At 39.9% G+C, this 12,653-nt stretch overlaps 1 protein-coding gene across 5 annotated transcripts in view; it reads left to right on the top strand.

Moving 5' to 3' along the window:
- ABCD3 (ATP binding cassette subfamily D member 3) overlaps positions 1-12,653 on the top strand; it is a 70,486-nt gene that overhangs the window by 34,803 nt on the left and 23,030 nt on the right. For all 5 annotated transcript variants that reach the window (XM_073357003.2, XM_073357001.2, XM_073357002.2 and 2 more), the window contains 5 exons: positions 4,851-4,949; positions 6,756-6,844; positions 10,024-10,093; positions 11,126-11,223; positions 11,444-11,567. In XM_073357003.2, the coding sequence (XP_073213104.1) occupies positions 4,851-4,949; positions 6,756-6,844; positions 10,024-10,093; positions 11,126-11,223; positions 11,444-11,567 (480 nt within the window). The remainder of the gene's footprint in view (positions 1-4,850; positions 4,950-6,755; positions 6,845-10,023; positions 10,094-11,125; positions 11,224-11,443; positions 11,568-12,653) is intronic.

Raw genomic sequence — 12,653 nt, 5'->3', positions numbered from 1 at the left:
GGGGTAAGGGCTCTGGCTGAGGGTGTGGGCTCTGGGGTGGGGCCAGGAATGAGGGGCTTGTGTAGGAGGATGGTCCGGGGCTACGGCAGGGAGAGAGGACTCTCTCAGCTCTCTCTCACCGCAGCAGTACCTGGGCCGGGGGCAGGAGAGGCGCCTTTCCCCGCTGTGGCAGTGCTGGGGCTGCAGGATAGGCGCCCCTTCCTCGGCCACAGCAGGTTGGAGGCCAGGCTAGGTTGGGGCCAGGGGAGGGCTGCTGCTCCCCCGTCCAGTCCCTGGGCGGGTTCCCTGAGTGCCTGCATGGCGCTAAATAGACTGGGACCTTAGGTTGTAATAGTTTCCAGAACAATTAAGCAACATTGCACAAAAAGCAATTTTTTCGTATAATTTCTGCAACATAGTCCTAGGCCGGTGTACCCTAGAGAAATTTATCATGCTAAAAAGTGTTTATTGGTTTTGGCCTGTTTGTAATGTGTTCTGCGTCCACAAGTAAATGTTCTCAAACAGTTTAATAAATGTGCTAAATACCATTTGGACTGTACTTGCTTACAGCAGGGCTGAATACAATGCGTGAACCATTGTCAGTGATAGTATGGACACAGGCTACCTGAAGTTCAAGTAACCCTCTTAATACTTCAGTGCACAGCTATTTTTTTGAAATCTCCAGAATGTCCTGTTTCTGGAAACTGTGTTGGGAACTGTGGGATGGGTATCCAGAACAGGTTGCAAGTGGAACAGTTTAGATCCATGCTAGTGTGGATGTGATGCAAACCTGCAAGAGCTGTTATAGACACAACAAACTGTATGCCATGAGTTCAGTTATAAACTGTTGAATTCTAGAGAGCAGAGAAGGCCTGAGAGTTTGGTCAAGCCAGTGGTCCAATGTTCATTGCTAGAATTTCTTGTGGCCTGATCTGTTGTCTGTCCACTGCCTTTGTAAGCCATGATCCTGCAAACATTTGAGTGCATGTTTAAATTTATGCACCACAGTACCCCCATTGACTTCAGTGGGATATCTTGCATATAAGAGTGTGCAGAATCGGGGCCTTACTGTTACTATATTTGCTTGATTTTTAGATAGATTTGCTGCTAATTTAAATTTACCAAAGGTAATTGAAGCAGATATTTATGAAGTCGTTGGGAGGTGAACTATCTCCACTTCAACAGATTAATCATTAATATTTGGAGGATTTTCTTGCCATGTTGTATTAGGAGGAGAACATCACCAGACAGACATTTAAATTGATTTATTTAACTAAAACAACATTATGTATTCTGGATTTTTTTCTTCAAAAGCAAACATATAATATTTTAACAAAACAAACATGAATTTTTTGAATTTAGTTAAACATTCAAGTTTTTTAAAATCAGGTTTGGTTTTGTTAAAATTGTTTTTAACTAAAATAGTTAAATGAAATTTTTCAAAAAAACAAAAATTAAACTACGTCAGCCAGGTCAACATGAGAAACATAAAATATTGGCTTCTGCAGCTAACTTAGTTGTCTTCACCTTCATTTTCCTGTTTGTTCATAATCTGGAAAAGAAAAACAAGCTTTCCTGCATTTTCAGGTCCCAAACGCTTTCTCAATTTGGAATGAATTAGTCCAAAAGCAAATATTCTTTCTACACTGGCAGAAGAAACTACTGCTGTTAAAAGTGAGATTATCACTTCAACAGTCTCTGAATCCAAGTGCTTAAATGACTTCCACTGGTGTGACTTTCTTTAAAACATCATCAGCAAACATATATTTCTTGTATGGTTCCCCCTTAGCTCTGAAGTTTACTATAGTTGCCATTGTGGAGGGATGATTGCTGGATGTCCATGTCATAGCCAACTCCTCTTCTTCAGCAGTTAAGGTTTGACCGTGGTACCGAGTATTGAGAATATTTGCAAGAAAACTATCTGAAGATAGTGCTTGTCCCATTCGTTTTTTTTAATGCTTGTAATTTAACTCTGTCATTGCATATTTCTCTTTTTAAGATCTCACTCAGTTCTTTCCAAATTTCAACAGCATCAGCAATAAAACAGCTATTTCCCTGCATTTTGTTCAACGCTACAGAAATAGGCTTCAGCATGTGAGGGAACTTTGGCCATCTATTTTTTCATAATTTTGTTCATGAACTGTCATCTGAGTAGGCCAGTTCTTGATACAGTGCTCAGAACAGTCCACTACTGAGTTCCGTTGCATGTCTTGTGGGAGAGTTAGCTTGGTTCCTCCCACTTTTTTCAGAGCAGCTGCTGCAAAGTGGTTGTTACGGAAGTATTTTGCAATTTCAACAACAATAGCCATTACTTCTGGAACACTGAAGTCTTTGGTTAGGAGGTGCATCAAATGAGCACTGCAACCGTATGTTATTAGCTTGGGACTCTCTTCTGAATAATTTCTTCTCATCTTGGATACATTTGCAATATTGTCTGTGACCAAGCTGTGTACTAGACATTTGAATTTTTTTCACAGTTTGTTATAGCTTTTACTGCTACTTCTTGTAAGTATTCTGCTGTGTGTGCATTTTCTGATGTATCAATTGTTTCTGTAAAGAAGACATTCCCTTCTTCTGTTGTCGCACAAGCACATACAACAGGTTCAGTGTGGACATTGCTCCACTCATCAAGACTCAGGTTAACAATTTTACCCTCTAGACCTTTTGCACACTGCTCAATTTCTCTTTCATACACTTTATCCAGCAATTTGCCTGCGACATCTGTTCTGTTGGGTGGACTGTCTTAATCCTCGTCTTAATGACTGTACCATATTAATGAAGTGTGGGTTCTCAGTCATCCGGAAAGGAGAGTTTGTTGCATAAACAAACGGCAATTTTTTCACCAGTTACCTATTTTTCCTGCCTTTGTAGGTTTTTCATTCTAGTGAGAGAATGGTATGGTAGATCTCAAATCAATGAAGGCTACACTCAGAAAGACCTCAAGATTTCTAGAATGTGCTGCTCAAACGGTTACACTTTTATTTCCGCTGCCTGTCCCTCCCTTCTCACATTTATCTCCAGACTTCTTGTTCAGATCTGTTCTGCCCCCAACAGTCTTCTGTTCATTGAACTTTTTGAAACTTTGCACTGTTAGAGAGAGGTAAGGGATTGACTGTGTACACAAATTTGCAGAGGGACGATAGGGTTGAGGTCTGTTATTTCTCACCTCTATAATTTATTTATTTTAAAACATTTTTGCTGTTAACAACATGTTATCTCTGGAGACACAAATCCACAGTTTGAGAACTGCAAAACTAAGCATGGTATCTTATGGTATCTTCAAGACTGAGCACTGAGTTGCATTGGGTAGATAAAAAGATTAACCTAAATAATCTGTACAGAAGCCCCTGGAATCCCATAAAATTGGGTCCCTAATCCATGAACTATTGGAACTCATTTACAAAACTTTTCTTAAACATTACATGAATATATTCTCATACTATAGAATTAGAATTTATAATCCCTATTCTATAAGGAGATATCTTTGAGCTATAACGTATCTTAATTAAAACTATCCTTAGACAGGTTTTTTCCTCAAAGGATTTTATCAAAAAAATCTGGTTTAAATTAAAAAAATGTGATTTTTTTTTGACTTTTTAAAAAAAATCATTGATTTTTATCCACCCTGGACAAACCTAATTTTTACTCAGTTCTGATGAGTCTTAAAATGAGCCTTTTGTCAGTATCTCTTGGTCTATATCATCTGTTTTAAGGTAACTTAAAATATAGGTAAACTGATCTGATGCTAACGGAGCCCAGTGTGGAAGATTACCGTATATACTCAATCATAAGCCGGTTCATATATAAGCCAACACCTCCCCCTCCCCCAAGATGGATAAGTAAAAATGGAAAATTTTTATGACCCATTCATAAGACGACCCTATAATTCCGGGGTCGGCAAACTTTTTGGCTCCCAGGCCATCAGGATAAGCCGCTGGTGGGCCGAGATGGTTTGTTTACCTCGAGCATCTGTAGGCACAGAGGTAAACCTAAGTAAACAAAGTGTCCTAGGACGCCAGCTGCTTACCCTGACAGGCCAGGACAGCAACTGGTGGGGAAATTTTTTTGGGGGGGAGAAGCTGGGGGTCAGGGGAGTAACCCCTGTGATAACCCCCCACATGACCCCACCCCTAGCCCAGGACCCCCGCATTCTCCCCATCCCATCCCTTCCCACCTTATCTGGGGAGGGCCAGGAGAGGATGTGTCTGGCCTGGCTGGAGCTGCTCCAGCAGGCTGGGCAGCGCTGCTGCAGCCTGCTCCGGTGGGCCAGACCGGGCAGTGCGGCTGCAGCATGTTCCCTGTGGGCAGGGTGGCACGGCTGCAGCCTGCTCTGGTGGGCGGGGCCGAGTGGCACGGCTGCAGCCTGCCAACCCCGGAGCTGAAGCTGCTTTTGGAGGCTGGGGGGAAAGCAGAGTGGCCAGAAGCGGCGAGACTCTGGCCCCACCTCTTCCCTTCTGGCTCTGCTGGCTGTGCTGCCTATCGTTGCTCCCTTTGTTGGGTGGAGGGGCTGTGTCCCACCTCTCCCTCTCTATACCCGTTCATAAGCCAACCCCCTTCTCTGATGCTTCCCTTTTTTACTAAAAAAATTCGGCTTATGAACGAGTATATACTGGTCTGCATTGCTTGTATCTATCTAGTTTAGTTTTTTATAACTCTTAATGTAACTAAGTATTGAACTACAGTTTTATAAATCATGGCATGTAATTCAGGTATGTTGTAACATACTTTAATTGCAGAGAAATGTCAAGATACCGCACAAGGCAACTTGTTCCTAATGTGGATACGACCTTTTCCCTATCTGCTTGTTGTAACAATTTAACTGAACACAAAAGACCTAAATTTTCTTGTCTCATGTTGTCCATGCTATGCAGAAAGAAGGGAAAAAAGAGCGAGCAGTCGTGGACAGAGTGTTCGTTGCAAGAATATGTCGAATCCTGAAAATAATGGTCCCTAGAACATTTTGTAAAGAGGTAAGCGTTGCCATCCAGTTACAAATAAAAATGATCAAACTTCTTAGTCATGTAGCTTTTTTTTGTAATCATAGCTCTGAAAACATAAATACATTGTTCTCTTACTTGTACTAGACTAGAAAAATAGCATGTCACTAGTGGCACATTAAAAAACATTATTTTTGATTAAATTTTAGAAATTGAAGTTCACAAGTAGATAATTTTAAAATTAAATAGTTATCTAGTCTGACTGTTATAACATAGGCCATGGAACTTTGCTTAGTAATTCCTGAATTGAGCCCAGTAACTTGTGGTTGAGCTGTAGAGTATCTTTTAGAAGGACAGCTAGTGCTGATTTACTATATATGATGGAGAATTGATTACCTTTCTTGGCAATTTCTTCCAGAGGTTAATAACCATCACTGTGAATCGTGATTTAGCTTTTGGGGGCCAAGTTCTGCCTACTAGAGAGCCATTTTGGCCAAAATCAATGAAGGTCTTCCTAGGAAAACTGCTCAGACTGCAGTTTTTTGCAAGATAAAATTCTTTGCTGTATGCACCAACCGGGGGTCTCCATACACCAAACTTGTATATTCTGTAAGCATCTGAAGATATTTTTGGAATGGAAGAATCAGTTGAACTCTGAACGAAAGTTCTGATGTACAGGCATTAGAGGCTCATTACAGATTGCATTGTTCGGCTTTCTAGGCTGAAAAGTTGCCCCTAAATGCTTAAATTTGGTACATAAGCTTGTTCCTTGACATGTCTACGCTTTCTCTCCATTTGTTAGAATACTTGTGTCATGTGTGGTGTACAGTTTTCAGTGGGTTATATGTAAGGCTCCGTGGATTCCGTCACCTACATGACTTCTGCAGCAGCCCAGTGTGGCTGTTCTAGGAGCCCCCTGCGCAGCTCGGACAGCCCATGGGCCAGTGGCTGCTGCTGGGGCAGTCTCGGGCCCCCAGCAGTAGGAGTTTGGGTGTGGGGGGGCTCAGGGCTGGGGATTGGAGTGCAGGTCAGTGCTTACCTGGGGGGGGGAATCCCTGGAACGGTGACAGGAACTCCCCTCCCTCAGCTCCTAGCTCCGCCCGCAGGCACTGCCCCGCAGCTCCCATTGGCCATGGCTCCCAGCGAATGGGAGCTGCAGAACTGGGGCTTGGGGCACAATGGAGGCAGCAAGTGGAGCTAGGAGCTGGGGTTGCCGTTTTTCCCAGGATCTGGGTAGGAAACCTGCCCCAGCCCCACCCCCCCACCCCTTCAGCACCTGCGGCGCCACCCTGGGTTGCACCCCCCCGAGCACCTGCAGCCCTTCCCCGGGCCGCGTCCCCCTCCTCAGCATCCACAACGCCCCCCGGGCCGCGTCCCCCTCTCCAGCACCTGTGCCTCCCCCAAGCACCCATGTTGCCCGCCCCCCATACTCAGGCCTCCCCTGAGCCCCCCTTCCCCCCAGTTTTAGTCAGGGGTATACAGTAAAAGTCACGGACAGGTCACGGACCATGAATTTTGGTTAACTATCCATGACTTTTACTAAAAATACCTGTGACTAAAACATAGCTGTAGGTATATGTAATAAACCATAGTAGCTTTTAGAATGCAGAAAAGTAACCTCTTCTTCAAAAGAGATCTTCCTGATAACAAGTGTAGTAATGGACTTTTGTTGTAGAAAACATTACATATTAGAATCTGTCCTATAAAGTAAGCAAAGTGTTTCCCTTAAAAAGGAGTGGAAGATTTCTACTTTCCTGATAATTTTCCATTAGGTAAACTTTTAATTTTTGTGTTATCATTACTAAACATTAATTATTTGCTTTGCTTGTTTTGTATTAGACAGGTTATTTGGTACTTATTGCCGTTATGCTGATAGTGCGCACATATTGTGATATTTGGATGATTCAAAATGGAACAGTCATTGAAAGGTACTGTAAATTATTTAAGTAGCTGCTTCTAAATATTGTCTTGTTTCTCATGTGAAATGATATTGTGATGATAGTGGAAGATAGGTTCTGTGATAGATATGAAATGTCTAAGCCAAATAACATGAAATGACATGATATATGAACATCTGCAACACTGATTAAATGGTGATATTTTAAAAAGAAAAACATAAAACTACAAATGTAGGACTGGAAGGGACCTTGAGAGGTCATCTAGTCCAGCCCCCCTGTGCTGAGGCAGGGCAAGGACACCTAGACAGGTGTTTGTCTAATCTTTCCTTCAGAGCCTCCAGCTAGGGTGATTCCAATCTGTCTTGGAAGCCTAGTCCAGTGCTTAGGTATCATTACAGTTAGAAAATTTTTCCTAATATTTAACCTAAGGCCATGTCTCCGCTACCACTTATGTCGGCAAAATTTATGTTGCTCAGGGCTGTGACATAGCTACCACCGCTCATTTAGGTGGGTTTATGATGTCGACTGGAGTGCTCTCTCCCATTGGCATAGAGCGGCTATATGAGGGGGCCATTTAGGGAGCTGGAGCAAAAATTGGGGATCGGTCCTGCTTTGAGCAGAGGGTTGGACTAGATGACCTCCTGAGGTCCCTTCCAACCCTGATAGTCTGTCTGATAGTCTGAGCAATCTTACACTGGCGCAGCTGCATCGGTACAGCTGCACCGCTGTAAATTCGCTAGTGTAGACATGTAGTGTAGGCCTAAACCTCCCTTGCTGCAAATTAAGCTGAATACTTCTTGTCCTACCTTCAGTCGATGTGGAGAATAATTGATCACCATCCTCTTTATAACAGCTCTTAACATATTTGAAGACTGGTAGGTCCCCCCCCCGGTCGTCTTTTCTCGAGTAAACATGTCCCCTTTTTTTTAACCTTTCCTCATAAGTCAGGTTTTTCTAAACCTCTTATCATTTTTATTGCTCTCCTCTGGACACACTCTCACTTTCCTTAAGGATGGTACCCAGAGTTGGACTCAGTACTCCATTGAGGCCTCACCAGCACTGAGTAGAATGGGACAATTACTTGATGTGTCTTACATACAACTCTGTTAATACATCCCAGAGTATTAGCCTTTTCTGAAACTGCATCACATTGTTCTCACTCATTCAACTTGTGATCCACTGCAGCCCCGAGATCCTTTTTCAGCAGTACTATCGCCTAGCCTGTTATTCCTAATTTTGTAGTTGTGCTTTTTATTTTTTTTCTTCCTCGGTGTAATACTTCACACTTGTCTTTATTGAATTTCATCTTGTTGGTTTCAGACCAGTTCTCCAATTTGTCAAAGTCGTTTTAATTTCTAATCCAGTCTAGTCTTCTAAAGTTCTAGGAACCCCTCCCTGCTTTTGCCACTAATTTTGTAAGCATACTCTCCACTCAGTTATCCAAGAAATTGATAAAAATATTGAATAGTATTAGACGCAGCACAGACCGTATAAGAAAGAGGATTTGATTATTTTTTTTTAAATCTGAGTTACATGATTCTAAAGTGGGATGCATTTTTTTAAATTGAAGTTAGCTCTTTCATACTGTAGATATTATCAGTCAATCTTTCTTGTTTTGTGGATATTGGTGTCTTTGAGGGCACTATCAGCTCATGAGATAGACATTAACTGTCCCTACAGAGAGCAATCCAGAATGCACTACTGTTGTAGTGTTCCCTATAGTAGATGGAAAAAGTCAGTTTTCCCATTGCAGTTGTGCAGTAATGTATTTTACGGTGCTTTTGACCTGTGTAATTATGCAGTCATTAAAGCAACATTATTTTCTATGTTCTCCACGACCACTGAAGGCAGGACAAGAAGTAATGGGCTTAACATGCAGCAAGGAAGATTTAGGTTAGATATTAGGAAAAACTTTCTAACTATAAGCATAGTTAAGCTCTGAAATAGGCTTCCAAGGGAGTCATGGAATCCCCATCATTGGCGGTTCTAAAGAAAAGGTTGAACACACTCCTGTCAGAGATGGTCTAGGTTTACTTGGTCCTGCCTCATTGCAGGAGGCTAGACTTGAGAACTTCTTGAGGTCCCTTCCAGCCTTACATTTCTATGGTTCTATAATCAGAAATATATATATAGTTGTTGAATTATGTACAATTTTATTTTTCTTGCAGTGCAATCGTAAGTAAGAAATTCTTTTTACATTTATAGCTTCAATCCCACTTGGTAAATAGTTGTTGAAAATAGTAGCATGCACATGCTCTACTGATGCTAAATATTTCATAACTGATGCAGTACTGATGCAATTTGCTTTTCATCTCAAAAGTTTTTGCCATAATAGATTTATTTTGAACAATTTCAGCTAATTTTTAAAAAAAACTCCATTGCTCCTATGTTTTCATATTTGTTTTTGCTTCAAAATATGTGTTTACTGTGGTATTTAAATTAAATGGTGGTGTTGATTCTTCCTTCTTGCCTGCCATCTCTCTAAAAATAAAAATCTATACTTAGTCTTTCTCAACAAACAGAGGAAGAAAAATAAATCTTGATCCTAAATGTAGGCTAACTGCTTGCCTAAAAATAAATTTACAATTCCTCACCCACCCATTTTAATGGATTGACAGATGGTCCTACTCAGTCTCTTTACACCATGTTCTGATATGGTTGCAAGTACTCATTCTCTTTTCCTGTCCATTTGTTTTCTCACATCTCATCTTCTCTGTTGTGTTTTTCTTTGTTTCTCTTCTGTGTATTCTCCCCCCCTCCTTTCTTATTCCTCTTTTTCTTTTACATATTTTGCTAACTTTTTCCACTTTGCACCTTCCTTTCTCTCTCCTCCCCCCCCCCCCCCCCCCCCGAAGGCAGTATGCTGCTGGGGTGAGTAGTGTCCTTTTGTTACCCAAGGTTACTAAGTGCCATGGGAGCAGGGAAGAGTATATGTGAGCTCCTCCTGTAGCCTCTAATGTTAGGGGTCACAACAAGAACAAGGAGAGAAGGCAGGTGGCTTTCAGTGAGCCACCTTCCACTTTACCTGACGTTGTTGTTGATACAACATTTGGTACTGCAGTTTTCCACAGTGATCCTTTCTTATACCCTGTTACCTCTGCCCTCCTGAACTAGTCAGGATCACCCATCTGCCCTCCCTGGTGGGCGGGTGTGTGTGTGTAGTACTTGCTTTCTCTCACAACTAATACGTAGCATGTGGTGGTTTGCAGTGCTATCATTGGTCGCAGCAGAAAAGATTTCAAGAGGTACTTGTTCAACTTCATCGCTGCCATGCCTGCTGTAAGTGCTTTTTTTTTTTTTTTTTTTTGTTAAAAGCGATTTAAAATATAAATTCAGAAATCATGAAGAGATTCCAAATGCATTTCTCAGAACTTTTAAAAGTAAACTGTTTTTAGAATGGGTGGTTTGATTTCACTTTCTGGTTGTAAGAAGTAGGGAAATATTTGAGTGCAGGTTTCTCTATTGGCTGCCTATTGATTCAGCAGAATTGTCTTGCCCTTAATTAATCTTTTAGACTGCTAGGTTTGTCTGTTGGAATTGATGAGTAATTTAAAATCCCTGTTGCCAATTGATGACAATAAGTTGTCAAGGTTTGTGATCAGGTAACTACTGGTACTTAAATAATTTAGTTTTTGTTTTTCAAGCAGATTCAAAATAAAGGTAAGATTTTTCACATTAACCATCTTTCAAAACACATAATGTTTTTAACATTCAGGGTTTTTTTTAAGTGACTTACAGCCTGTTCATATCTCCTAGGAATGCTAAAACAAATTGTTCTGGAAATAAACCCAGCACATTAAGGGGAATGATTCTCCCTAATTAAAGAAAAATGCAACCAAATTTTAAAATAGGCCAGAAAACAAGCTGATACAATTTTAAAGGTAGGGTGTGGGGCTGAGATGGTAAATACATTCTAAAACTGCTTATGAGAGTTAAATGTTTGGTTGTAACAATAAGACCAGTTTTAACTTTTATCAGTACTATAGTATGTATTGTTAGTACTCATTTGATGATCCAAAGCTTTTTAAAATTGAAATAGAAATATAGGCCATGATACCTGCAAATAATTATGCACTTGCTTGACTTTAAGTACGTGAATGGTGTCATTGACTTAAATGAGACTACTTTGGTGTTTAGACATTTGCAAGATCTGGGTCTTAGTTAATTTAAATCAATTTGTGTACAAAGTCTGACTAGGTAAAATTGTGTTTTGAACTTTTACCAATGTAAGCAAGCAATTTGCATGATCTATTTAATCCAACTGTTTTTGGTTTGTTTGTATTAACTTGTATTACTATTATTTATTCCTAGATCTCCCTGGTAAATAACTTTTTGAAGTATGGGCTAAATGAACTTAAGCTTTGCTTCCGAGTAAGACTCACAAAATACCTCTATGAGGAATATTTACAGTAAGTCATAACTTTAATGCTTAAAATATTAAAAGTGCGGTGTAATGTATCAACTGTAAAATAAATCCAAGTAAATATCAAATAAGAGATGGGATAGTTTGTGGAGTTTATAAATGTTCTGAAGTGGCTTTCAGCTACTCATTTAATACTACTTGAATCATTGATTCATTTTAGGTAAAACATAGCAAGTTTCTCAATCATTGTTTTGTTGATGTTTTAGGGCTTATACGTATTACAAAATGGGAAATCTGGACAACAGAATAGCTAATCCAGATCAACTGCTCACACAGGATGTGGAAAAATTCTGTAACAGTGTAGTGGACCTGTACTCAAACCTTAGTAAGGTGAGTTCCTTTAATAAAACTTTAATCTTTTATTAATAGTTGTCATTTGGAATCATTAAACACTGTGCAAACATTACAAGTGTCAAGGAATACAAATAGCATTGAATAAATGTATGGGTGATAAATCTTGTCAGTTTAGGAAGATCACTTTCATTTATGAATTATTGTATAGGATTGAGTCCACTTTATATCTAGTGAATTCATTTCAGTCAGTGTTATGTGAGGGAAATATTTTTCCTTACACAATGGTCTTTTTCCTTATTTGTGATTTTTTTCCCCCCCCCTTCCATGCTCCTTCCACAAACAGTAATTTTTTCCTTTTGGTTTTCTTTTAATATTCACCATTTTGAGAAGGTTGTGAGAGCACAGTCTTTTGTCAATTATTTAGTTTTCAAGGGAAAGAAAATTCTCATTCTTATTTGTCTTTTCTCTTTGATTTTAATATGTGAGTGGTTTGTGTTTCAGTGGTGGGGAAGGGTGAAATGAATAAAGAAATGCCCTCTTTACTTAATGGTTTCAGGTGTGTTTCCTAACTTTGGAGCAGGGAAGCAAAAGTGCCTATCCTGAAGGCAGTTTTGTAATTTAGTGGAGGAGTTTTTTTTATCGAAGTGTTCAGAAGTTGGCTCTATGTACAGAAGTAATTGGGTGGGTAAGTGAGCAGAGCTAGCAGGTTTAAAAATACTTATTAGGATGACTTTCTGTCCTTGAAATTACTCCTGCATGAAAGTTTGGTTGGACAATGCTAGATTTGTTGTGAATATAAACCTAATGCTTCACAATTTTATAATAGTGGTATCTAGTAGGGCATGTTTCATTGAGACCTGGTTGGATGAAGCAAGAGACTTTCACAAAATTGAAGATCAACAGAAAAATGTCTTTGAAACAGATATTTATCTTTAAAGGAACCAGTTTAATTTTATAGAAGAATATTCCCTTGCAGTATTTCAGTCCAAATATTAGAAAATGACTATAGATTAAAATGAAATATTCTTGTATATGGAATAGGTCATACAATAGGTCAGTGGTCTCCAACCTTTTTATACCCAAGATCACTTTTTGAATTTAAGGGTAATCCAGGATCTACCC

This window comes from Lepidochelys kempii, chromosome 8 (genome assembly GCF_965140285.1).
Source record: "Lepidochelys kempii isolate rLepKem1 chromosome 8, rLepKem1.hap1, whole genome shotgun sequence".
Lineage (NCBI taxonomy): Eukaryota > Metazoa > Chordata > Testudines > Cheloniidae > Lepidochelys > Lepidochelys kempii.
The sequence above is the reverse complement of the archived record's forward strand: the minus strand, read 5'-3'. Positions and strand labels throughout refer to the sequence as shown.